Consider the following 27,633-nt stretch of genomic DNA (forward strand, 5'->3'; position numbering starts at 1 on the left):
TAGTTTTGTTAGTGATTTCATTCTATTTAACACTAATATAAACAACTTCCTTTTGAGAAGGATTGCACTGTCCACGAGAGCTTGTAGGATTAACTTTCTACGGTAGGTTTTAAGGGGCAAGGATGATTTCGGTCCTCTTCTTAGTAGATTCTGAAGGACTGAAAACATTTTTAATAAAATACTTTTTTTTACTATGCATTCTTGTTACACTATCAGGATTATTAGGAGCATTGTTAGCTGTACTGGTATCCATTTTTATGACAACATTTTTGTGTTTTGTGACACATTTTGATGTAGGAGGTAAAGTTCCGGTAGTTGAGACTTCCTTTGTTTTGCTAACCAACTGCATTAGCTGGTTTGTTCCAACATTCTCTATAAACTCTACAACAGGTGGATGCTTACATCGGGCACTTTTATTTTTATTTGCTCTACTTTTGCGTTCCTTTCTACGGAGTTGCTTTTTTGGTAGGCATTCGATGGTGTCTGTAAAAAAAAAAAAAAGGTATAATTTCGTCTGTTGTCCAATGTATGTGTGCATGAGTCTGATGGGGAAGCTCTTTGTCATGGTGTGTCAATGTGCATTGGACTCTTCCAATGATTTGGTAAGGCTACTTTACTGTTTGTATACTACTACAATGTGCTTCAGATGAGTACAAAGTGGGCTACTTGTGACTAGAACCATTATTAATAAACAAAATGCCATAAACTTGCAACAGCAACTTATTTTCTAAATCTAACCTAAGGATTACGTATGTGGATTCTCAGGAGATTAGTCTTCACTGCGGTGCAAAAAATAATATCAATTACTTTGTGTGTTTACAGCAGTGATGATACTGCACACATTAATTGTGTTTCTTTCGTCACAGCATTCTACTTTCATATTTCAATCCAGTAGATGTGTGCATTTCACTTCACTCTGTGCAGTCTTTGCATGGCATTTGCAATAGGGTACTTGAAAGTCCTTCAAAATTGCGAACAATTTTAAGTTTATGGAAATGCCTTGTTTTTTACACGGTGTACTATGTATAGGAGAGAGCTTTGTAAGCGATAGGACACAGTAGTAGATGGGGGGAAAAATGTTCTACTTGCAAATTAAAAGCACAATGCCGAAAAATCGGGAGACCCTCAGAGAGAGATGTCACCACAGCAATCGGAAGCGCTTACTTTTCTCATACAATTACATTGCAAGTAGCATTACTGTAGGCCGTACACAGTACACAACTCCGACATTTTCACATACAAAATTGAGTTCCACCCTAAATAGGCATTCTTGCAACGTATGTATAGGTTATGCAGAAGACAGTAAGCAGTCGTGCGGTTTGTCAATGATAAATCGGACATCTTGCACTTAAAAGGGGGAACGTTGGTATGTTTTGCCTATGCACATTTAGCGGCATTCATTTGTCTAAATTAAATCATAAGGGTTGCACATGTTATCGGATTACAATATACATACCTGTATTATATACTCATGCATGTGCGCATGCATGGAGCTGTACGTAGAAATTCGCAATACTTGCACAGTAGCTTGTGAAGTAGGTGCTTTGCAATGATATGCGACTTCCATTCAGATTCAGACAGTAATTTTGAAGTGCACAATGTCGATGACGGAGTTAGAATTAGCAATGTTCAATGTGATTGGTGGATGGTTGTGACACTGCTTAGTTGTGTCCAACGAGGGACTCTACTTGCTACCGCTGTGGAAAGGGTGGAAGGACTGGGTAAGAGTTACGTGCCACACGTGGGCAACGCTTGTCCGCAGGTAGGGCGTGTCACATACAGCAAATCCTGCATGGAAAGGGGACTGTAGGCATCAGCCAATCCGATGTTCACATTACTCTTTTCAATGATGTTTGTGATGTCATCTTTGATGTCCTGGGTGTTAATCTTAGCAATGCGCGTAGATGGTGCGAGTTATGGTTGCTTAGCTTACCATAATGGGGGAATGAGCAGTGTTTTTTGGTTTCACTGTGAAGTATAACAATAACATTCCTTTAACAAAGTTTTTTTACTGAATGGATATATGTATATGGCAGGGAACGAAAACAAAGGGACTAAACATGTGATGTCGTCAGTGATGTCATCAGTGACATTTAAGATGACATCTTTCATGGTTTGGGTGTTAGTGTTCGCAATGCACAGGGGCAGGTTTAGGAGCTTAGGCTACCATAACTGTCGAATTTCAGGGGTTTTTCGGTTTTAATTTGAACCATAAAGGGGAGGTTGAAATTATTTTTTGAGTGAACTGCACAGGTTTTTTGTAGGGCAACTTAACCATAGCGTCCCCTCAATAACGGTTTTTTTGTATATATATATATATATATATATTTTTTTTTTTTTTTCAAAAGAAATCGTGCAATTTTTAATTTGGGGCAGCAATCACCAATGGGGTGATAATCACAATGCAAATGGAAGACACTTGGTTATCCTCCTCCTAGAACGTACACAGAACAACTGAATAGGAACACTGAAAGAATAGGAAACATAGCACCCAAGTTAAGGTTTACCCATGCAATGTTCCCTCAACCCACAGATAATCGAATTAGGGGTGGATAGAAAGAAACAGCAGGTAATCAAGAATGAAACGCAGAATAAAAATGTGGCCTTCCCTCTCAGAATATGAGGCAAAAACCCTTAAAGAAATAAAATAACACTCGGAAATGGCAAATTAATGTGTGGTTAAATTATAATATACATATGTTTTATCACAATAGCATGCATGTTCTATCACTGGCAATCACAAGGCAGTGGATCAGCAAAAGGCATACAATTAGAAAATGAGTGGAAAGCTTAGAACATGCTGCAGCCAAATGACGTGGGAAAACTTGCAATTTTCTCAATTCCCGCTTTAAATTACCCATATGGAGTGCGGTTTTTGGGGATAAATGTATATCACAGGGATATTATGGAAGTGAAAATAGGTCAATAGCTACGAAACTGGAGGAGTTATGCAAGATATAAAAAGGTGCGCTTTGAGTAAAATGAAGCTGTGAAATAGGAAAGGAAATCAGTTGTGCCAAGTACAGTTTTACTTTAAACTAGAGTATTCAGACTAGACCATCAAAGATGTACATAATAAGATCCAAGGTTGATTCGCGAGTTCAACCCTGTCACCCCCAACAACCAACCTTGGCGGAAAACATTCTGATCACTTGAAATGGGACTAATGGTTTAGGATTACAAAAGACAAAATTGAAAAGAGATGGTGCTATCACTTTAAAAATTAAGGACAGGATACAAGGATAATTCTAACAGTTTCAACAAGTTACCGGGGTAAGATAGGATTGCTTACAGAGTGGGTTAAGGACAAAGGCATGGCAATATAGGCTATGTATTTCTAAGGGGTAGGGATTATACTCGCAGTCCACTTTCTAGTTTTGGGATTTTTGGACAGTCAACAGGGTCGGGTCACCACGCGACTGGCGTGCCTGGCAAAAGACAGCTGGGTAAAAGACAGCTGGGCAAGTTCTGGTCACCGGGTAGCAAACAGCTGGCAATTCGGATCACTGGATGGTAATTCTCCTGGCAAAGGACAGCTGAATGGCAGGATTGCAGTGGGCATGCAGGTAGTGGGCAGCAAGCCATCCTGATTTCAGGATGCAAAAGGTACCACAGATTTCCCCTTTTTGTAAATGGGAGATTAGTGGGTTTAGTCTGGATCAATGGCCTTGCTGGGAATAGGATCAGCAATGCTTAGGCCTTGTAGTTGGAATAAGCAAGATGGCATGAGCAGATCAGGAACGCGGCGCAGGAACTTCAGGAAGTGTGTGTGTCTGGAGTCTCGTCAGGGACTCTTATTTATAATGCAGTGACATCATCAAAGTATATGGCTGGGCAGGCTTAACTAAACAAGCCTCTAAACCACTGGATTGGTCAGGGGTGCTAGTCCCTGCCTCGTTCTCAACTGGTTGGATTTCAAGGCAAAATGTCAGGTTTATGATGAGTTTTACAATGTTCAAAAACCTCCCACAGTTAATTTAGCTAAAATCCGATTTTGACAAAAATGGTACATTTATACAGGTGAAGTATCTTAACAATCTACATAAACAGGTTACATATTTTATGCAGACCATTCCACTCCAACTCTGAAATCTGTGAGACATTGTTTCACCCTTCTAATACTTTTTGGTAATTTTGAGTAGGACAGATTCGGCCTAAAATTCTGTAACTTTATATACGAGTGTGGATTAACATAAGGGATGCAAGTATTAAAATTCGCAATGGCATCATGGATACTTTCCTTATAATCCCCAATTCTTTTCCATGTCTGTTCCCAAGGTGTCAGTGAATTCTCCAATCTCTCAAATTATAAACCACAAAATCAAATCTAAATTGAAATTTTCGCATTTTTAAAAAGTCCTGCTGCAGAGATAAGTCTTTACATTTTCATTAATAAATAGTCTTTGAACATTTGCCTCCAATCTGTTCCCCATGTGTGGGCATGCCTTCAAAGACAACCCCCCCCCCCCTTCAGGGGCAGGGTCCTCATGTAGATTTCCTTGAAGCCTCCTGTAGAAATCACAAGGAAGTGTGACTTTCTTTCTCACATGTCCATGTCCTGGAGGTTCCATTGTCAGAGGGTTCAGCCCAGACCAGATTCTGTCCAACCTAGTAATTATCACTGAGGTGTTAGTATCTGAGAGTTTATGGTGGTTCCCTTTCTTGGGGGAAAGGTTAGCTCTGCCAACTGGAATAACAAGTTTTTGGAAGCTTGCAAAATCTAGCCAAGGCAGTTTAAACCCCTTATTTTCTTTTATTTGGTCCTGAATAAAAAAATAAATAAAAAAAAACCTGTTGGATAGACAGCCCATATGCGTTTCCCAGCAGCCAACTCCTTCACATTGCTAGGCACAGACTAGCTTTCATTCAACATTTTACTTTTTTCTTTTTTTAAAAAAACAGGCATTTTTTCTTCTTTAGTTTGCAAAGACCATTTTACACATGTGGTGAAAGCTGCTAGCACTTTGCTTTTTTTTTTATTCAGTTTGACTTTCCATCTGGATTCCCACACTGTTTTGCAGCCATAGTTATTTCCTTGTGTGCAGTAGTTTCTGTGAAGTACAGATGCACTGAAATTGACATAGCCCAGGTAGCTGGAGTTTTTTTGGGCTACTGATCTTTAATACTTTGTAAAAATTAACACGCTTCCCGTACGGGTAAAGTGATGTTTTTGTTGATTCTTCAGATTTGGTTTGACAGTGCCTGTCGTTCAGGGATCATGCTTGGTTTTGCTGCAGCACAATGGGGATATGAATGGGCATGGCAGGGCCTTATTAATAACAGTAGTTTGAGGAAGAACAGATGAAAATAGCGTCAGAGCAGCATCATTTTTAAGGGTGAAATGCTTCCTTTTTCAATGGGGACTTGGGCCTTTCAGCAAAGCAGTGCTGCTTTTTCACTATTTATGTATATGCAAGAACAAACTGGCAGGCTTCCTCAGTGTGCCCCCTTGTTCCATCCTGTCCAATATGTGCTTGGCAAGATGGTGCAGCCATCTTTGTCGCTGCAAAACGCAGTTTTGAGGCCATGGTGCTCACTGGAACCAGCGCAACCATTTTGCCATTTCTGTTGAAGCGCAGCTTGGTTTTGGAGAAATTCTGTTCAGTGGGTCAATGTAGCCCACACTCCAGATCTTTACATTCCTCCGGCATCAACTGTGTGCGTCAATCGCTTTGCTAGACAGCAAGCTGGTGGCCGATCTCTTTCCTCAGCAGGCTCCCTCCTATGGAACTGCCTTCCCCTTGAGCCGGACCTTCTCAAATTCCGGAAGCTCCTCAAGACTTTACGTTTCACCTCCCCCTTCCTCGCTGCCTCTGCTAAATCCCAGTGGCCAAGATTGGTGACCAGGGCCCTTATGTGTCCTCCTGGCCTCCCACACCCAATCGCCTACAGCCTACACCTAGCCCTTTGCTTTGGCACCCACTGGCCTATGCCACCACAGGCCTGCACTTATTTATTGGTGGCTGACCACCCCCCAAGACACTTATAGCTGCACACTTCCCTGGCACTTCCCCCTTGATAAACTTAGCAATCCCTCCCCAGCACCCCCCCACTCCTCATCCCTTCTCTCGCTCTGCACTTGCACGTTCTGAATGCTCACAAGGCCTAGTAGGTCTGCCTCTTTCTTCATTGTTATATTTGATTTTCTTTCCTATGTTCCCGCCCTGTTATGCCACTGTTAAAACACAATTTACTTGATGTATAAGCACCTTACAAACTCACAATAAAATCTGGCATCATTTCTCGTGTCCCATTTAGGTGGATCACACAAGGAATGGGGGCACCTTTGTTAGGACAATTTAGGCACAGTTTTTCCGTATTAACTGCCATCAGGATTAATTGGATTTAATACTGTTTTGAACGCAGTCTCAAACATTTTCTCATGGAAGGGCAGGGACATAAATGCCTTTTGGATATCAAACAGTTTAGTTACAATTTCAAAAAACGTACTTTTTAAAAAAGCATTTCACTTCCTCCTTTTTGGGAATAAGTACCAAAAGTACTTCAATGGAGTGCAATTGATCAGAGGTCCTTTCTTCTTCCTTTAAGCTGTCAATTTAACCCTAGGCTAGCTTCCTTTCCACCCCCAACTTAAATTTCACTTCCTTTGTCTTTAAATCTCTTCATGACCTTGCCCCTCCTTACCTCTCTTCTCTCATTCTACACCCCCTCTCACTCCCTTCATTCTGCTGATCTCTTCTTACTCTGTCCCCCAACCCCTCGTGCCTCTTCTCGTTTCCGCTGCTTTCAGCTCCTTGCCCCCCCCTACACTGGAACTCCCCATCTTTCTATCCACTCCATCCCCACCTATTCCTCTTTCCGCTCCTTCAGATCACTCCATTCCCCTCGGACACCTTTCCCCCCTCTCACTTTTCTCTCTCCTATTACCCTTTGTTCCATTTTATATATCTTTCCCCATCTCTCCTTTCTTCCTACTACTCACTTTACTCCCTAATCCATCCCTCTTCTTTCCTTCCCCCCACCCCCTCCTCGCCTCTTCCTTCTCATATGCAAATTGTTCTACATGCTGTTTTTCTGGTTTGATTCATGTATACTGTTCAATGTTTGATGTATTCTTGTTAAACTGTAAAGCGCTTTCGATTAAAGCGCTATATAAAAAACAATAAATACCACCAAATACCTTTACTAACTAGGAACATACAAAATGAAGGGCGGCAAATGTTTAAGGCCCCATTTCAGTTCTCAGAGGATTGGAATACTTAGTGGCGCTAGAGGCGAAAGATGAAACATTTACTCCAAGATCAACCTCCACAGTTGAAGTGTCAAAATGTTCTGGCGAGTTGGACAACGTTTTGGGAAAGACCCATCTCGTGCTGGATGATACCTACCCGTTGGTTTTGTACATTTTTACCAACTATAAAGGTTTGCATGGGCAAAAAGTCCGAAAAAAAAGGACTGGAAAAATGCTACCATCAAAGGTTCGAACACCATAAATTTGCACCTTTGGTGGCAGCATTTTTTGCCCATGCGAACCTTTATGGTAAGTAAAAAAAAAAAAATAAAAAAAAAAAAATAAAAAAAAAAAGAAGAATGCGGGGGCTGCGGTGTTGTCCCCCGCAACACCCCACTCACTATACCACACAGTATAGTGAGCAGGGGTTGCGGAGAAACCCGTGTAGCCCCCGTAAAAGGGGAAAAAAATAAAGAAAAGGACCCTGCAGCGCTGACTCGCGATCACGGAAGTGAAAGGGAACTGGCGCCGCAGGGAACCAGCGTGAAGACAAGGTAAGTGGGGTTTGCTTATGTTGGGGCTGTGGGTAGGGGTGTGTTCAGGGTGTGGGTGGGGGGGTGTAATGGGTATGTTGGGGGTGTGGGTATGCAAGTGTATTCGCATAAGAAAGGTGCACACTTTTGGTAGTTCGCACCTTTCTCATGCCAACTTTCCAGTCGCGGCATAATCAGCCACGGCCAGATCACTTAGAATCTACCCGTGCCTCTTCACATTCCATTTGCAACAAGTTACAGACAGGAGCATACAAAGCATTCTTATTTACTAATGCAACCATTTTTACATCAGTATTTGAAGAGTGTCCTCACTCTTCTTAGGGTCGCATGGAAAGAATTTGCCTATTGTTTTCAGAATCGATGAGACATTCAAAGTAAAATCCAGACTCGGGGGGCCTTCAAAAAATTACTCCAGTACTTGCATTGTGCCAACAGTTTCACTAATGGGAAGAATACTGTTGGGAGCTTAAATACATAACAATGTTTCAGTTCTGGAGGATGGCAAAGAACACTGCGAATTACCAGGTGGAGCAGCGGCCCCTATTCCGTTGCTGCGCAAATTCATACTTTCAATCATGATATTTATCAAATCAGTCACTCGCTAGAACTGCTTTTGGCGACATTTAAAAAGAGCAGTAAATTCAAAGACTCCTTCAAGGGGATTTAAGTGGCTCCTGTTCCAAAAGCCGTAAGCCCCAAAATCCCCAGACACAGTAACACGGCTTGCACACAGCTATTTTAAGAGGGTTATAAAGTTGTAGAAGGACTCGCTCATTGCTCCTGGTTAAAAGAAGGCTGTAGTATCTTGATGAAACTCATGGAAGAATAAAAGAAGGACCAAAGCCAGGATGGCCCTAAACAGCAAACTTCTCGGGCTACAGGGGCCCACTAACTCGTCTCATTCCCGAACACAGGAATAATTTGTCACACCAGTGTCTTATGTCAGTTGTCCGATAGCACTAACTATAGTGCTATTATAGTGTTTTAATATAAAATCTGATATCACTGGTCTGGTGCTCACAAGCGCATACACAACTTTCCAGGTGGAGCACCTGGACCTGGCTAGCAAACCAGAAAAAACAAGGTTGTTGCCAACACAGAAACCCAGCTGTCTGTGTAGGTCCCAGGCCATGACTGGTCGCAGAGTCCCCACTGACCCTCCAGATCTTGTTCACTGCAAGAGAGAGGCTGATTGCAGACTTACCGGGTATAGGGGCAGGAAGGGGGGGGGGGGGGCGGCGGGTATATGCGAGCAACAAGCCGGGGCAAACGCCAGTCAGGGAGCGTTAGGCAGAATCCTGTGCAGTTCCCTTAGGGAGCACTACAGAAGATTAGGACTACAGGTGAAAGCAATAAATCCCCTTTGGTATCAGTCTGTACCACAAAGATTTATTTGGTAGCTGTGGCTGAGCAGTCAGACTTATCTCAAGAGGGATAGGAGCAGTATTCAGGGTTTACACAATAGGCCTACAGTACTATGGCACAAGGAAACACTGACCAAAGCTTTGTATTAAAAAGTAGATATACATTTATTTTATACACTTCTAGTAAAACACATTTATCACAGTCATCAAGCAAGTTAAAATCAAGTCAAGGAAAAATATACACACTCCCTAGTAAATTGTAGACCGAGTGAACCAGAGTGAAAACTGAGCAAAATGGCACAGTGCAAAACCACACACAAGGGATACTCTAGAAATTTCTCGCAGGGGAGGAAAAACACAAATTATCTAGAAATAGCTTCTTACACACCCTAGCAACACTTCCAATAAGTTTGTGAACCAGATTAAGCAAGACAGTGCATCAGTATAGAAAATACTTAAATGAAAACTGAGCAAAATGGCATTTCACAAGGTTTAAAAAAGGGAAGCAGAGGGTAGTTATAAGAAGTAGGTGCACCAACACAGTTCTAGTTGAGAATCAATCTAAAGAAGGCAGTTCTAACAAATGTAGCCAGAGTCAATAGGCCTGTGTGCCAGAGTCAATGGTGCAGGGCAAGGGCGCAGGAGCAAAATGTTCTTGTAGCTGCAGTCAAGTCTTTTGGTTAACGATTTTGAAAAGGTGGATGCAGAAGGAGAAAGACAATGTTAAGAGAGGGGCGGCCAACCCAACCGGTAGGTAAAGGATTTAAAACACCTTTAGTGCTACCGCGAAGAAAGGGAGGCCTGGCGGAACAATATACCAATAAAAATGAAGGAGTGGCTCCTGCGGTGGCAGTTGTTCCTGGTAGTTCCTGCAGTTCGGGGGATCCAGCAGAGGAAGAGAGGCTCTCGTCGTGGAGGAAGGTTCGAGTTATTGCACTACCCAGGGATGAAACCGGCCGCTGTGCTGCCCAACGAATAAAAGGTACGCTCCTTTAAGTCGCGGTCTTGGTGGACTGGTGCCTGGCTATCCGGTCTCCGAGTACAAGGTACTGGCGATTCGACCAACGCAGGTCCAGTAAGGCGATTGGCAAACTGGTTGGCTCCACCAGCTCAAGGGAAGAAGGCTCTTGCAGATGAAGATCTTCTCTCGTCGTGTGGAGAAAAGTGGTGAGAAGCTGCAGCAGGGCTTCACTGGTGGCTCAGTCGTTGCAGAGGTCTATGGCTTCTCTCCTCTTTGGCTTCTTAGTTCAAGTGGCGACGTTTTGATTTTCCAGTCCTCATGGCCCTGCTTTAATGCAAAAGGAGCCCCATTCATTCAGCCTAGCTATCACTCACACAGTGGAGTGGTCATCTTGGCGGGAGACCCTCCAGCCTATCAGGATAGAGTGTGATGTGGGTTGCGGAGGCAACCCTGTCCAGGGGTCCTACTCCCCCTCCCATACAACGGACCCACCCCAGACTCAGTGGCACCGAAAGGAGGGCTTCTTGGCAGAAGCCTGCCAAAAGGACGAACAAAGGATCCCCGACCTGGGTTAGGAGTTTAGAGAAAGACACGAGAAAGAACTTGTATTAAAGTTCTGGCAAAGTAAAGTTAATATAAAAATAACCCGGCGGTATGTTAGAGGCTGTCAGAAAAAGTGGTAGCCTCGAACAATGGGAAAATCCCATAGGAAAATATTTGCGGTCGAATATTTATGGTAGTAACCACTACCACCAGCCAGAAACTTTAGAGAGAGGGACTTTACGGTACCCCCTTGAAAATGAACATAAAGAAAAACTATTAACCCTTGCCAGTACCTCCATAGTAAGATGGGTTGTGCTGGTTTCGTTCATGAAGAGTGACTAGTAAAGTCAATGGGGACTTTAGATGCCCTGGGAGACAGTAGTCAGTCCCAGGGTATGGAGTCTATGTGTGGGGGTCGCTACGACACCCCTGTGTCACTGCACGGAGGGTGCTGTGTAACACATGTGAATAAAGATGGTTCCTATGGGGGTGACAAAATACCATAGACATTAAACACAAAAACAGCCTAGAACACACATAGCAAAAAGGCCTAAGAGTGGGGGGGGGGGAGGGGGAAAGAGTCTTACTCTTAGCAGGAGAAAAGAAACAAACCCTTCAAATCCAGCAAAGCTGCTGGGGGACCATAGGTAAGGGAAATTAGCCATGGAATGAGAATTGTCCCTAACAGGGAGTGGAAACCTGCACACCTGCTCACTCTCCGGGACACGAGATCACAGCAGCAGCAAAGCTGTAACCAAATCGCCACTGAACGAAGCGTTGGAGGAATGGACCTCAACGCACAGACCGTCAAACTGCACCACTCACTGGCCGCTTCCGATAAAGCAAAAAAAAGAAGAAATGTGCTCCTAATACACCACCCTCCTCCCATTTATTTTATTTCTTTATTGGCCATTTATATGGCGCCTATACACAAGTGTTTCCAAACAGTGTGGGAGAGAAAGTAGAACAAAATTAGACAACAAAAACGGTTATGTTGGCCTTGTGATAATCCTACTGTGCAAGTGCATGAAGAGGTGAGTAAGTGCAGGAAGAGGGTGTAGAGGGAGCAGTGCAGGAGTGGGGCACCCAAGGAGGGGGGGGGGGTCGGGGCAAGGAGGCAAGTGCTAGGGGAAGGAGAGGGGGTAGGGAGGGCGAGTGCGGTGGACAGGGTGACCAGGTTGGGCTAGTCTGGGAAAGTGAGCCCAAGGGCAAGTGCTGGTAGGGGATGCTGGGAGGACTGGTAGGGGGGCGGTCTGGCTCCTGTAAGACTCAAGGGACCAGGCCCCAGTTGCAGTGGGAAAAATTAGCAGGGGAGAGGGAAGTAAGAGGAGAAAAAGAAGGTCTTGAAAACTTTACAGAATTTAAGAATTTCCGGCTCAAATCTGAGAGGGGCAGGGAGGTCGTTCCAGCAGGAAGAACCAGCCAAGGAGAGGATCTACCTCCCACTCTCTGCTTGGAGAAACGTTTGACCTGCTGAGATTTGGAGCCAGAGGACCGAAGGACTCTGGCCGGGAGGTATGTTGGGAGGGAAAGCTGGATGTGGAGAGATCCCAGGCCCCAGACAGCCTTGTGGATGGTGGAAAGGGTCTTGAGCCAGTGGAGAGATTTTAGGGCTGGAAAGATGCGGTGCCTGGGCTTGAGGCCAAGACCAAGTCTCACCGTACTATTCTGGATTAGTTCAAGGGGGCGAAGGGAGGAAGGAACAAGTTACCTGTAACTGTTGTTCTCCAGCATGGGTCTGGCATGGATTCACATGCTCAGGAATATTCCCCATGTCAGGCTGGGAATCCTCGGTAAAAGAAAAAACAGTTCCATGTTGTTTGTAAACTGTCTTTCTCCTACAAACCAATCACTGAGCTCTGGGTCATACTGCCCACAGCCAATGACTGCCCTCTAGCTAAGCCCCTCCTCAGGCAACCATTTTCAGATTTGGTAGCACGTAAAGTGAGAGTAGGGCGAAGAGAAGAGTGGCAGGCGGGAGGGGTTGCTTGTGAATCCATGCCAGACCCATTCTGGAGACAAACAATTACAGGTAAGTTACTTGTTCCTTCTCCAGCATGGAGTCACATGCTCATGAATAAAGAATACACAGCAGTACATAATTACACAACCACGGGAGGTGGCAAGGCTTAACAGAAGCAATCTCTTACCACCAAACCAGGCTCCCCTTCAAGCAAACAGGTTGCGCAGCACTGCTGGGCCGACTCTTGACTCCTCCCTGGAATCCCTGTCGATGCAGTAGAATTTTATGAAGGTGTGCATCGACCTCCACGTAGCAGCCCTGCAAATGTCCAGCAGGGGCACACAAGACAGGAAAGCCGTTGTGGCAGCGATTGCTCTGGTGGAAGGGCTCTTGAACAGCCAGGCAGCAGTTGAATAGCCAACCAGTGACAAGTGATGTAGCCGGAGAGCCACCTGGAAATGGAAGCCTTGGGCAGTGCCTTCCCATGGTTCACAGGGCCAAAGTTCACAAAAAGCTGAGAAGTTTTCTGAGAATTCTTCATACGGGCCACATCCAGTAAGTGCAAAGTCCTTTCAGCCGGCGACAAAGGAGTCAGAAAAAAACACAGGAAACACCAATGGCTCGTTGAGCTGGAATTGCGACGAAACCTTGGGCATGAAGGAGGGGTGTTTCCGTAGCACTACCCTTGTCTCGTGTAAAGTCAAGTAAGGCAGCTTACAGGACAGGGCCTGGATCTCACCTTCTCTTCTTGCAGAGGTGAGGGCCACGGGGAAAGCGGTTTTCCACGACAGAAACTTGAACAGCTGAATGCATAGGTTCAAATGCCCCCCCCCCCCCATGAGCCTAGTCAGCACCACGTTGAGTTCCCACACCAGGGCCGGAGCATTCATCGATGGGAAACAGAACAGTCCCTTGATGAACTCTGACTAGATGAAGCGACCACAGTGAAGACTGTCCCGGAGACTTGGTATAGCGGGAGATAGCCACCAGATGTACCTTGATGGAGGTGTGAGCCAGCCCCAAATTAGCCAATGACGGAAGTACTTGAGGGGCCGTGACCCTCAGAGGGTTGATCTTCTGTGACCGGCACAAAGTCGCAAAACGCTTTCATTTGTGTCCGTAGCACCTCTAAGTCGATAACGCCCTGGCCTTGACAAGTACCTCCCAGCAGTCCGCCGGAAGCTCGTAACCACCGAACTCTAATGCTGCAGGAGTCAGGCCATCAGGTTCAGCAATCCTGGGTCGTGGTGCAGAATTGCACCTCCTTCCCTTGCGAGGAGATTCACGACCACTGGCAGCTTGACTGGAGGGAACGTTGACATGCTAAGAAGGTCCGGGTACGAGATCTGCCTCAGCCACGCTCGTGCGACGAGGATCATCCTGCACTGGTACCGTCCGAGTTGACGGATAACAAAGTAGTAGTCGCAACGGAGGGAACGTGTATAGAAAAAGGCCTTCCCAATGGAAGGAGAATGCGTTCCCCCCTCTGACCCCCATTCTCCCCGGCTGGAGCAACCTGCTGGCGAACCTCTGGCACTTGTGTGGCACAAAGAGCTCAATCTGGGGACTGCCCCATTTGAGGAAAAGGTTGTCCACTTGATCCTGCCGAAGCCCACACTCGTGGCAAGAGCGCAGCTCTCTGCTGAGAGAGTCAGCGACTGTGTTCTTTACTCCAGCCAGGTTAAACAGAATGAGGAACATCTCCTGGGCATCGGCCCAATGCAACAAATTCTGTGCCTCCTTGGAGAGCGTTGCAGACCTGGTGCCCCCCCCTGCTTCCAGATGTAAAACATTGTGATGGTATTGTCCGTGAAGACCCTCATCATTTGCCCATGAGGGACGGCAGAAATGACCCAAGGGCCCAAAACACTGCTCGTAGTTGCAGTACGTTGATGTGTAGAGTCTTCTCTTCCGGCAGCCACAGGACTCTGGTGTGTGCTCCCCATCCTCCCAGGGAAGCATCCGTCGTGAAAGTCTCCTGGTACGGGGGGCCTCTGGCAATCTGTTTCTCCAGCAATGTTGGAGCACACGCCCCACCACCCTACTGCTCGACAGAACTTCTCGTCAAGCGCGATTCTGCCCTGGAAGCCTCCGGATACCTGGATCCAACGGGCGAAGAACTCCTGGAGTGGACACATCCGCAATCTGCAGAGCCGAATCAGGTATATGCATGACGACATGCCGAGCAGCAACTTGATGGTCCTCACTGTGGCGATCTTCAGTGCTGACAGCCGTTGCACCTTGCCCAAGATGGCAGCTATCCTCCGACGTTGATGCCAGGAAGGACACCGTGTCAAGCCTGAATCCCGGGAATAGCTCATCCTGCGATGGAGTTGAGCAGGACTTTGCATAATTCACAGAGAACCCCAGGTCCGTCAGCAGTCGGACAGTCATTGCCGTGTGATCAAGGGCAAAGTCCCTGGACTTGACCCGGATGAGCCAGTCGTCGAGGTAAGGATGCACATTAATCCACTGTAGTCTTAGATGGGCCACCACTGGAGACAGGCACTTGGGGAACACTGGGCGCGGACTTCAGTCCAAGGGGAGAGACTTGAACAGGTAATGCTTCCCTTGTACGACAAAACGCAGTAACTTACAATGCTTTTCGTGCATGGGGACGTGGAAGTATGCATCCTCTAGATCCAACAATGACCGAAAGTCTCCCTCCTCCAGCTGGCCGAGCACCTGCTGAAGCGTGACCATCCTGAACTTCTGGGACTTTATTTAGTTGAGTCGTCATACGTCAAGAATGGGCCTCCAGCACCTGGTGTTCTTTCTTACAAGAAATTATCTTGAGTAAACTCTGGAGCCTCGGAGTCGCTTTGGAACCAGCTCCATTGCCCCTATTCTTAACATTGGCCGAACTTCCAGCAGCAGCTGAGGGATGTGTTGTTCCCGTCGGGCCAACGGTGGTATTGGCAGACACGTCTGTTGAAATTCCAAAGTGTGTCCGTGGGCGAGAGCGTCCAGCACCCATTGATCGGTGAAGATGGTCTCTCACACGCTGATGAAGTTCGCCACCTGGTCTCTCAACGGGGTGCAGGGGTGGGGACCCGACGTCCCGGTCGGTTAAATCTTGCTTGGAGGCCAGTGCGCCACCCTGGGAGCCTCGACATCAGCCACCTCCGTAAGCCTTGGAAGGACCCCTGTAGGCTTCCTGGGTAGTGGAATGGGAGGGTTGGCGGTAAGAGGATGATCCACTGCCGAAACTTCATGAAGACCTCCCCGACTTCCCTCCTGAGGGACGAAAGGACTGACTGTGCTGCTGCAGTGAGCCGAGGGCACAGGCCATCTCAGTGTCCGTCTTGATGGCTTGAAGAGATCAGTCGACTGCCTTGCCGAAAAGGTTGTCTCCGAACGGCATGTCCAGGACTCTCGTCTGGACCGCTTGTCTGAAGTTGGTGGCCTTCAGCCAACAACAACGACGACGACGACGAAGGCAAACACCATTCCCCATCTGGTAGAACCCTGTGTCAGTGATGGCGTGGTCTGACCCACGTCACTTTCCTAAAAGAATCTCCATTGCCTCTACCCGCTTGTCAGGGAGGAAGTCCAGGATCGGAGCCATCTTGAACCAAAGCTCCCGGTCGTACCTGGCCAGGATTGCTATGGCGTTGGCCGCCTTCACCGTCGCCGAATAAATGACTTTCCATCCCACGGCATCCAGCTTCTTCCCCTCGCTGTCCGGGGGAACCAATGTTGACTACGATGGATTGGACGATTTCTTTCCTGACGCAGCTAAGACCACAGAGTCCGGCGATGGCTGCAACTTTAGACACTAGGGTGCAGACTCCGGCACCCGATACTACTTCTCTAGCCAGTCTTAGCCGGCGCAGAGGAAGGATTCCTCAGGAGCACCACTCCATCATCCCAGATGTCATCCAGAAGTGGTACTGACAGAGGGTTTTCCTCTTCGCCTGCCGGCATCGGTACAGGAAACCTTCCTTTTTCTCCTCTTCCAGGGTGAGCTGAAAAAGTTCTGATGCACAAGCAATCATGGAATGAACGTATCCCACCTCGTCCGGTGGAGAAGCCATTGCTGCCGGTGAGAGGCCACCATCGTCTGTCAGTCGTAGCCGTGTCGGTCCCCGTATCCCTATGGAAGGTGGGGGGCAGTGACGGATGGTATGGAGAGGTAGGGTGTCTTTTCTTCGCCAGAGGTGGGCCTGGTGTCAACGGAGTCTTCAAAGTGGTGCAGTTGGGATCCTCTTCTGAATCTCCGACACAAGTGTGTCGAGGGTCGAGAGAATATCCTGTGACAGGCCCCGGGGTGATAACAGGGGGGCAGGATTGCTGGTGCCCAGTGCCTGTATCATCCCCTGCCCAGCTGGCATCGTCGCTGCCTCCGGCAGGCGACATCGTTACAATATCGTCACCCACATCCTCCTGGACAGTGTGGACGGAAACAACTTCTTCCTCATCGGATGCATCTCAATGGAGGACAACTGCTTGGTCTGGACTACCATGGTCAGCGTCGGAAGAACAGACCCCTTGTCCTGTCTGGTCTTCGCCTGCTTCTCCCGCAGCTTCGCTGGGGTAGCAGACTTCCTTCTTAATGAAGAATCGGAGCTATGGCTGGTGATCGAAGCAGATCGAGATGAGCGTGCCCCTACCGTCGCGGGACAAGCTTGTGCAGAGATCGTGGCATAAATGGACTCACTGTGCTTGGTCTGGTCTTTGGTCTCCAAGGATGGAGCCTCCTCAAAGGAGTTAGAAGCCCACTCAGGATGGCCGGATCCCGGTGAGGCATACCGCTGAGGCCGATTCTGGGTAGGGGCCTTGGCCTTGAACCACGTCGCCAGACTGGCGTGCCGGTCCATCGTGTGCTTGGTGAAGCCACGGCAAATTCCACAATCTTCCTCCTTGTGCATCGGGTGCAAACAATACAGGCACTGGGAAGGTTTGTCATCCGTGAAGACATTCCACAAACTGCAGGTGGTGCAGAGCTTGAAGAGGGAAGCCCCGTCCTTCTCCTATATGGTCCGGCACGGTGTAGGCCTGACAGACTTCTGAAAGCTTCCAAGAAGAAACTCAATGATTTAAGCCCTTAAGGGACAAAGAACAAAGCCGAAAAACAGATCCCCGTTCAGATGGATAAGTGATGGAGTACACTGGCTCAAAATGACAAAACTGTATTCCTACCAAAAAAACACAGAAAAACGCAGAAAGCCCAAAGAGCAAAACGCGAGGACTCCCAACACTTGAACGTGCAGTAAAAATCTGAAGATGGCTGCCTGAGGAGGAAAGCTTAGGTAGAGGGCAGTCACTGGCTGGAGCAGTATGACCCAGAGCTCAGTGATTGCTTTATAGAAGAAAGACAGTTTAGAAACTAAAACTTTCTTTTACCAAGGATTCCCAGCCTGACAACAGGGAATATTCCTGAGCATGGTAATCCATACCAGACCCCATGCTGGAGAAATTATATTCTTCCAATTATAAGTCTCCCTCTCTTTAGGCAGTCAGTGTTTCCTCTTAATTGGCACTCTTGCCCCACTCTTGATTAATACTGGGACTAGTAAGAGCTTTCCAGTAATGATTTACACTCTTCTGATCACCATCTCACTGGGACGAGTAGGATTTCCCCAAGGAAGATTCTCACTCTTCTCAGCTTCTCGCTCACTGGGACGCGTACAAGTTACCCAGTGATGTATCTCTCACTTCTTCTCAGCTTATTTCCCACTGGGACGAGTAGCATTTACCTACAAATATATCTTACTCTTTTTATCAGCTCACTGACCAGAGTACTAGTATGCCACTTGTTATATTAGTCTCTTTAAGACGAGTGTGCCAATCATTCATTTCTCACTGGGACGATTAGAAGTAAACCAATTGCTATACTCACTCCTCTCCCAGATTCTCCGGCTCTACCAGGTACCATCCTTCTAATGGGGTTGCATCATCGGTTTGGTGTTCTCCTCCATCTTTTCTTTCCTTCGGAACGCCTTACTCTCTCGGGACGTTACAGCGTGCTTCTGCACAAGCGGTCTTGACTTCGGTAAACGATTTGTCCGTCTCCCCTGCCCGGCAACTACTTCTACTTCCTGGGACTGGACTCCTGTTCGTCTCCAGCCTGCTTCTCCAACAGGGTGGCTTGTGCACCTGTCCACTGCAGCTTCCTCCCAGCCTGAGAAGCAGTGTTTCCCAGTGCTAGTCAGCGATACACCAGCAGCTGATTTGAAACTCCTGGTCTCTCTCCATGTTTTCTCCTCCAATATTTATGACCCTGGGCTGGGTGATCCCTGGCATAGCATTCAAGTCATTTCTCTCGATTCTATTTGTGCTCAGGGTTTTTTGTCTCAGTGTTGCAAATACTGCTTTGCAGGTTTTCTTAAGATTTCAACATGACCAGAACAGATCTCAACTTGACGTTCATGGTATCTTCCAGTAGGTTTGATTAGTAATGGGTTATATGTGGCTGGCTCAGGGAGTTTCTCATCAGAACGAAGCGGGTTGGTTGGGGGCTAGCCTATCCAGACAGGGTATCGTGTAGCAGGCTCACCTCCCAAGCCCATCAGGGAAAGCCCAACCCCACATCGGAGAAGTGACTGAATTCCTCGATTTGTTACAGTTCCCATTGAGAAAGCAGTCCAGAAGGGCCAGGAAACAAGTTAGACCAGAGGGAGTAATGGGAAATACACCAGCCAGTATGGCCATATTTGGTCCATAAAATGAAGAAACAGCTCAAAAAAGGTAGGAACACTACAGAAATTAAGTCAGCTAATTGCCGTTCAGAAAAGGTCAGCACAACTCAGAAAGCACAGGGTCTTCCTAAAATATACCTACACTTCGAGGGGTTGTTACGCAAGAATTGATGTAGTAACACTGAGACTACACAACACGTGTCCACGTGCTATTAGGTAACCAACTTTTTGGTCTAGGGCTGTACTACACAAGTTGGTAGTGTGACTGAGCAGCCAGGCCGATCTCAAGAGGGGTACATTAGAGCTGTAGAAATGAAATGTGCAAATGGAAGTAGCCAAGTAACAGTTAGTTATTTATTTAACCTACATTTTTAAATAAGCGTTCTATAAAAAGTGTAAGATATGCTGGTTCTGGTAAAGTATTTTAAAGTATATTTGATTGTTACATAAGGTTAGTGGATACTCTACAGGAGATACTTTTTACACACTTCTTACATCCGGAGGTGACGTCATTCACAAGGACAGTAATGGCATTTATATATCACTAGTTATACTTTGCAGATTGAGGTTGCAGAAAGGAAAGGTTAAAGGAATGAAAAGGGTTGTACCGGTTCTCAGGGCATGTTAATGTACTTCAATCTTCCAATGAAGTCTAGATAACACATTTCCCAGCAATAACAGGCTAAAAACAAGTTAGCACATCTGAGGGACAGAAATATCAAAGTCAATGGACTAGAAGAGTTTGCAGGGAGCCAGGACAGCCAAAGTTGATTGGAACACAGTCTATGGAGCTGAGGTACTTCTTAGATAATAAAAGTCTTACAAAGTTAGAGTTTTGTAGAGATCACTTGTAGGGTCACAAGCTGGTACACTTATGAAAAACAGAGTTAGGATCAACTCTAGGGTAAGCCAATGCAAGTCAACTGAGAAAAGCACAGTTCAAAGACAATAAGGTAAGTTACCCCCTTAAGTCTGAACAGTACCTCTGGTTTGAAGAAGAGTGGTCCAGCAGGATTCTGTCCTGTTGCAGCGATGCAGATCCTGAGTTGCTGAGTCTCAGTCGTGGGGACAAGAGGGAGGACGTCTGGAGGACTCCTGCAGCAGCAATTTGGAGCTCGTCGGCAGCTACGGTCTCTTTTCGGCTCAGCGGCACTTCGCAGTTTAAGCGTGCGGTAAACAGCACCACTGCGGATCACGGGTACTGGTTGGGCTTCCTTCAGTCCTTGGGTCACGCACTCTGGTGAGGGGACTCTAGCTCTGGTCGTCATATTCGAGGGTCCTTAGGAGAGACTCCTGGAGCTTCTGGTTGGATTGCAGACATTTCACTCCTTTATGGATTTCTCGACCACTGGCACTCGGTTCTTGCAGCAGCGAAGAATATAGCCAATCAGGGAAGATGGTCCAGTGGAGTTCGTCTCGGGGTGAGTTGGTCCCACTAACAAAAGGGAAGACGTCATCCCTTCCGGAGCTTCTCTTGTCGATCAGAAAATGGAGTTTCAGCACAGCAGCAGGGGTTCACCGGTCAATTCAAAAGGTCCGGGAGGATGCAGCAAGCTTTGTTCACCGTTTCTTCATCGGGTGTTCTTCCCAGTAGTCGACTGCCTCTAGTCCCAAAACCCTCGACTTTTAAGCAGTTTTCTCCCATTCATGCACAACCTAGGCTGTCAATCACACAGCAGGGTGGCTGTCCTAAAAGGACAGTCAACCAATCAGGACTGGTTGCATTCAGGCACTCCTAGAAACAAAAGGTCAGGAATTTCCGGAACCTCCCTCACTTCCTGCCCTTCTAGACACTGGAGCCAGCGGCGGGTTACAGGATTGAAGCCAGCCAAAGCCAAAACTAACAAAGGGCTCAAACCTGGCTTGGCGCGCAGAGTAAAACCCAAGAAAGACCTCACAAACAGAAAATGGTGAAAAAAGAAGACCGGGGCCACTTGGACAAAGTGGCCACTCATGGCTACTATAGTGCAGCTGAGGATTCAGCCTGTGGTAGAAAAGCACAATGGTAGGAAAATTAAACCACTGCCACCAGCCATTTAAAGTAGCAAGGGAAAAATAAAAAAGGTTTAAGGAATATGTCGGATAAGGGGCTACTATGTAACCCACCCCACAACTCCACATAAGATGGGGTGTGCTGGACCTACAAAGAAAAGTTATGTAAAGTCAATTTCACTTTACTATTCTTGGGAACAGTAGCTCACACAAGAAAAAGTATTTAAACCTTATGAGAAATCTAAAGGATTTCTCTGACTGCACTGAAGGTGCTGTGTGTCACCATACAAAAAGTAGATGCCTATGGAGTTTAGGTGCTGTGTGTCGCCATACAAAAAGTAGATGCCTATGGAGTTTATCAGACTGCAAAAACAGAGGAAACATATGATCCGAATCAGGTCAAAATACATGACTGAGTGAGAAAAAGATTTCACTCACACCAGGGTTAAAATGAAAAAGTGCTAAAGTCCAGCAAATGAGCTGAGGTCTCCAAGGTTGAAGGGAATTTGCATAGAAATGAGAATTCACCTCATCAGGGGTGGTCTAAGACAGCCCAAAAACCATATCAGGGGAATAAAAACAAAAGTTAAGCCAGCCAATCTGGATGACAGTCCAGCCACGCCAACCCTAAAAAAAAAAATAAAAAAAAAAAATAAATGGATGTGAAATGGACAGCCCATTGCCAGGAACTGATCTAGACCAGTTCAATCCACTATGGAAGTAGCTTGGCTATCAGAGTCCAGGAGTGCACAACAGCCATTTTAGACCACACTGAGACAGCCCGAAAATAAAATGGACGAGACTGGGACTTGCGCTAGTACACCAATAGCTACCAAGAGGGTGGCCTGGGCTACTAATTTTGTTAATCAGTTTGCATCCATGCGGAAGCAAAAAAACAATTGCACCTGCTACCACCGTACTTCCGGAATCAAATATAGGGATATAAAATCATCCTAGGGCCAAAATGGAGGGCTTCAAAAGCTATTCCAACCTAGGAGCCATTTGTCTTCCATAGTACCATATACTAAAAAAGGTTTGCAGTAGTAGGGATACTTCAGTAGTAGTCCAACTGGCAAGAAAGACAGCAAAGATCCTAGAAACCAAAATGGGGGCAATAGCTAAAGGTTTAGAAGCTCGCATAATATGGGACAGTCACCAGTAAAATAAAATTTTAAAAATTGGGAAAAACAATGAAAGCCAACAATCACATTAGAATAGCCATTGACTTAAGGAGAGCCATGCTTGAGCTTTTGATTTAAAGCACATGGAACCATGTGTACGCCCACCCTCTTTGCTGCAGCCTGCATCTCCCCCCTCCTCCCTTATCTGTAGGGCTCCATCTCGTTCATACCTTTCACTCTAGGTCGGAACCGCCAGTGCTCTGGGCCAGCCCACATGGACATTGTGCGAGGGCTGAAATAGGAATATTCTCCAGGCTTCACAGACAGCTGGAGGCACATGGTGCTGATGTCTCCTTCCCCAATGGGGATGACCTGCTTACTGAAAAAATACAAAGGTATGAAATGTTAGAAAGTTATCATGGTAGAAGGGCTGCTTGAAGAGAAACAATATTCAAAGGAAAAAGGACCAACTCCCAGATCGTGGAACGGTCTACGGAGAAACCAACCACACAAAAGAAAACGCTATTATTCAGAACACAATAGGAGACAAAGATGATCCTAAGATGGCAAACATATCATGCTAATTATTCAGTGGAGTAGCTACAATGCTCTTAGTACTGTGCACCCCCTCTAGTACATTTTGGTATTCATGCACCCCTCTGCCCCCCCCCAGTCCCCCCATCCCTGTGGTCTCCAGGCACAGCCTCAAATGGACATTGCATTGTTAGGTAACATTTTGATTTTACGTGGATTTTTCTTATACCTCTGAGGGGGAACCTTTTTCCACACTCACAGAATCTTTTACTCTTTTCATGGGTGTCATTTTTAAGACTCTCCATATTGTCTTTTAAAAGTGATCCTCAGACAACTTTTTGGCAATAAGTGTATCGTTGCTGGGTTGACCTAGGGGTCCCCTTTTAACTTTCTCTGGCTAACCTTGTGAGAAGACATGCATTACTTACCGTAATAGCATTTCTGATGATTGTATCTGCTTAGATTCACATGCTGTGCATATAGTCGGGCATCTAGTGGTAACCGTGCAGTACTGCATCTCATCTTTCAAGGATCGAAAGGAGACGTCGACAAGGGTGTGCCTGTAACACTATTCGTGACGTGTAGTGTACCCAAAATCCCTCGCGTGTCGAGGTCCCTCCGATTGTATTTTTGCTGCCGTGAGGGAGCCTTATGACTGTCGTGAGAACAGAAAGAGAGAATAATTAGTAAGATGTCTATGTTCCTTCCATCCGAGCAGGGAGGAAGGGTGGGCGCGCATTTGAATCTAAGCAGATACAATCATCAGAAATGCTTTTACGGTAAGTAATGCATGTCTTCTGATGCTTGTTAATCTGCTTAGAATCACATGCTGTGCATAGACTATCGAGCAGTACCCAGAGTTGGAGGTGGGTTGTGAGAAGGAACAGTAGTGAAAAGATGTCTTTTCACTACTACTGGTGAAAGATGTACTGGTTGTCCCACCTGACAATCAGCCCTAGAATGAGTGTCTAGGCAATAGTGTTTTATAAGGGTGTGTACAAAACTCCAGGTTGCTGCTTTGCAGTAGATTCGAGGGGAACATTTGCAATGAATGCTATGGAAGCCCCAGTGCCTCGAGTAGTGTGCTCTAGGCTTGAAGGGCAGTTCTCTCTCAGCAAGAGTGTAACAGAGTGTGATGCAATTGACAATACACCTTTAGATGGCTGAATTAGAGACCGGATACCCTTCTCTACCAGCCACCACTGACACGAAAAACTGGTTAGTCTTTTAGTGGTGTAGTCTTTTCGATGTAGTACAGGACTGCCCTGCACACATCTAGTGTGTGTAGGCTTCTTTCCGCCATGTTAGTGGGGTTCTGGCAGAAAGTAGGCAGTTCTATTGACTGGTTCACATGGAACTTGGAAATACATTTTGGCGCAAATCGAGGTTGAGTGTGCAGAACCACCAACTTTGTGAACTGTACCAAAAGGGTATGGAACCAAAAAGGGCCTGTAGTTCACAGAGTCTCCTTATTGAAGTGATAGCCACTAGGAAGGCGTCATGTAGCTAAGAGTGTTGAGCCTTGCTTTATGCATAGGCTCAAAAGGAGACCCCATAAGTCTAGTCAATACCACATTTCGGTCCCATCCGGAAGACTGGTTAGAAATGGGGGGGGGGGGGGATCCTTTTAACCACTTCCATGAAAGCCTTAACTGGTATTTTCCACCATGACACTTTGTTGTGACATAGTGTAAACTGAGAGTGCAGCTAAATGAACCTTTAGTGAATTAAAATCCAAGCCGGAGTCTAGTAAATGGGTCTGGTACAACACAATGTAGGTGAGCTGTCAATGAGATTGATGCTCTTGCAATTACACCAGATAACAAACTGCTTCCATTTACTGGAGTAGCAGTATCGGGTATTAGGTTTTCTTGCCTCCCTAAGTAGGTCCATGCATCTCTTATGAAGTTGGAGGTGGACTTCAGGTGCCAGGCCGCTAAGTTCAGAGTTTGCGGGCATGGATGGAACAAGTTACTTACCTGTAACTGTTGTTCTCAAGCATGGGTCTGGCATGGATTCACATGCTCATAAATATTCCCCGTCTCCCCGTCGCCAGGCTGGGAATCCTCGGTAAAGAAAAAATCAGTATCAGTTTCGTTTCTGATCTGTCTTTCGTAGTAGTAACCAATCACTGATCTCTGCGTCATACTGACCACAGCCAATGACTGCCCTCTACCTAAGCCCCGCCTCCGGCAGCCATCTTCAGATTTGGTAGCACGTGAAGTGGCAGTATGACCAAGTGAAGAGCCGCAGAGGGGTAGGCGGGAGGGTTTGCATGTGAATCCGCGCCAGACCCATGCTGGAGAACAACAGTTACAGGTAAGTAACTTGTTCCTGCTCCAGCATGGGGTCTGGCATGGATTCACATGCTCATGAATATAAGAATAAATAGCAGTACACACATGCACAACCACAGGGGGTGTCAAAAGGCTCAACATTAAGCAATACAAAAAACTCCACATCAAGCATCTCTTACCTCCTCACCAGGCTCACCTTAAGCGAACAGGTTGCGCAGCACTGCTTGGCCGACCCTGGACTCCTCCCTGGAATCCCGATCGACGCAGTAGAATCTCGTGAAGGTGTGCGTCGACCTCCATGTAGCAGCCCTGCAGATGTCCAGCAGGGGCACACCAGATAAGAACGCCGTAGTAGCAGCGATCGCTCTGGTCGAATGGGCTCTCGGACGGCCTGGCAGCGGTCGGTTAGCCAACCGGTGGCAGTGCATGATGCAGCCGGAGAGCCATCTGGAAATATAAGACTTCGAGAGAGCCTTCCCTTGATTCACAGGTCCAAAGTTCACAAATAGCTGTGATGTCCTCCGAAAACTCTTCGTGCGGTCCACGTAGAACTTCAGCGCTCTAGCCACATCCAGCAAGTGCAAAGTCCTCTCGGCCGGCGACGAAGGAGACGGGAAGAAAACAGGTAACACCAGGGGCTCGTTAAGATGGAAGTCAGACGGCACCTTGGGCATAAAGGAGGGGTGCGTCCTAAGCACCACCCTCGAGGCATGGAAAGTCAAGTACGGTGCTTTGCAGGATAGGGCCTGGATCTCTCCCACTCGTCGTGTGGAGGTAATGGCCACCAGGAATGCAGTCTTCCACGACACAAACTTCATCGGTGCGGAGTGCATCGGCTCGAATGGGGGCCCCCATGAGCCTGGTCAGCACCACGTTAAGTTTCCACGCCGGGGCCTTCACCGGCGGGAACGACCGGAACAGTCCTTTCAAACTCTTACCTGTCGAAGGGACCACAGGGACGTCCGTCCTGTGGTTCTGGTATATCTGGAGATCGCCGCCAGATGAATCTTAATGGAGGCATGGGCTAGCCCAGCCTTTGCCAGCGATCGCAGGTACGGCAGCACTTGAGGGGCCGTAATCCATAGGGGGTTGATCTTCTGTGCTCGGCACCAGATAGAGAACCTCTTCCACTTATGAGCGTAGCATTTGAAAGTCGAGGACGCCCTGGCCTTTGCAAGAACCTCTCTGCAATCGGCCGGTAAATCGTAGCCTCCAAACTCTAGCGCTGCAGGAGCCAAGCCTGCAGGTTCAGCGACGCCGGGTCGTGGTGGAAGATGGTGCCTCCTTCTCTGGAGAGAAGGTCCGCGTCTGTCGGCAGCTTGATGGGAGGGGACGTTGACAAGTCCAGAAGGTCCGGGAACCAGATCTGCCTCGGCCACGCCGGTGCGACGAGGATTATCCTGCACTGGGACCTCTTGAGCTGGTTGATGAGTCGAAGCAGCAACGGCAACGGAGGGAACGCATACAGGTATAGGCCGTCCCAGGGGAACGAGAACGCATCGCCCATGCTTCTCGGCTGGGGGAACCTGCTGGCGAACCTCTTGCACTTCGAGTTCGTCGCGGTTGCGAACAGGTCGATTTGGGATTTGCCCCATCGTCGGAAGAGTTGATCCACCTGATCCTGGCGCAGTTCCCACTTGTGACACGCACGCAGCTCCCTGCTGAGCGAGTCGGAGATGGTGTCTTTCTCCTGCCAGGTGGAAGGGAACCAGGAACATCCCCTGGGCGACCGCCCAGTGCCACAGATCCTGTGCCTCCTTGGATAGGGCTGGGGATCTGGTGCCTCTCTGCTTCCGTATGTAAAACATTGTCGTGGTGTTGTCCGTGAAGATCCGCACCACCTTGCCCTTGAGCGACGGGAGGAACGATTTGAGACTCCAGAACACGGCTCGGAGTTCCAGGACCTTGATGTGCAGGAGCCTCTCCTCCGGGAGCCAGAGGCCTATTGCGTGGAGATCTCCGGTGTGGGCGCCCCAACCTTCCAGGGAGGCGTCCGTCGTCACCGTCTCCTGGTTCGCCGGCGTCTGAAAGTCCTTGCCCGCCGTGAGGTGCGCTCGAACGCCCCACCACTGAATCGCCCGCCCGAACACCTCGTTGAGGGGGACCCTGTCTTCGAAGGTGCCCGTCGCCTGCATCCAACGGGCGTCGAGAAATTCTTGAAGAGGGCGCATCCGTAGTCTGCAGAGGCGCACCAGGTAGATGCAAGAGGACATCATCCCCAGGAGGGACTTGATGGACCTCACCCTGGCCACGTCCGTGGCTAGCAGGCGCTGCACTTTGCCTAGAATGGTCTTCGTCCGTTCTTCCGACAGTGCCGCCAGGCGCCTCACTGTATCGAGCTTTGCTCCCAGAAACAGGGCCACCTGCGACGGCACCAGGTGGGACTTTGGGTAATTTATGGTGAATCCCAGTTCTGTGAGTAGCTGGACGGTCCTCGCAGTGTGTTCGACGGCGAGTTCCCTTGTCCTTGA

At 47.4% G+C, this 27,633-nt stretch overlaps 1 protein-coding gene across 1 annotated transcript in view; it reads right to left on the reverse strand.

The window, feature by feature from the left end:
* Positions 1-27,633, reverse strand: part of NCAPH (non-SMC condensin I complex subunit H) — a 742,114-nt gene that overhangs the window by 277,704 nt on the left and 436,777 nt on the right. The window contains exon 10 of the mRNA XM_069619088.1: positions 22,562-22,710. Coding sequence (XP_069475189.1) covers positions 22,562-22,710 — 149 coding nt within the window. The remainder of the gene's footprint in view (positions 1-22,561; positions 22,711-27,633) is intronic.

Source organism: Ambystoma mexicanum, chromosome 10 (genome assembly GCF_040938575.1).
Source record: "Ambystoma mexicanum isolate Mex_15411 chromosome 10, UKY_AmexF1_1, whole genome shotgun sequence".
Taxonomy (NCBI): Eukaryota; Metazoa; Chordata; class Amphibia; order Caudata; family Ambystomatidae; genus Ambystoma; species Ambystoma mexicanum.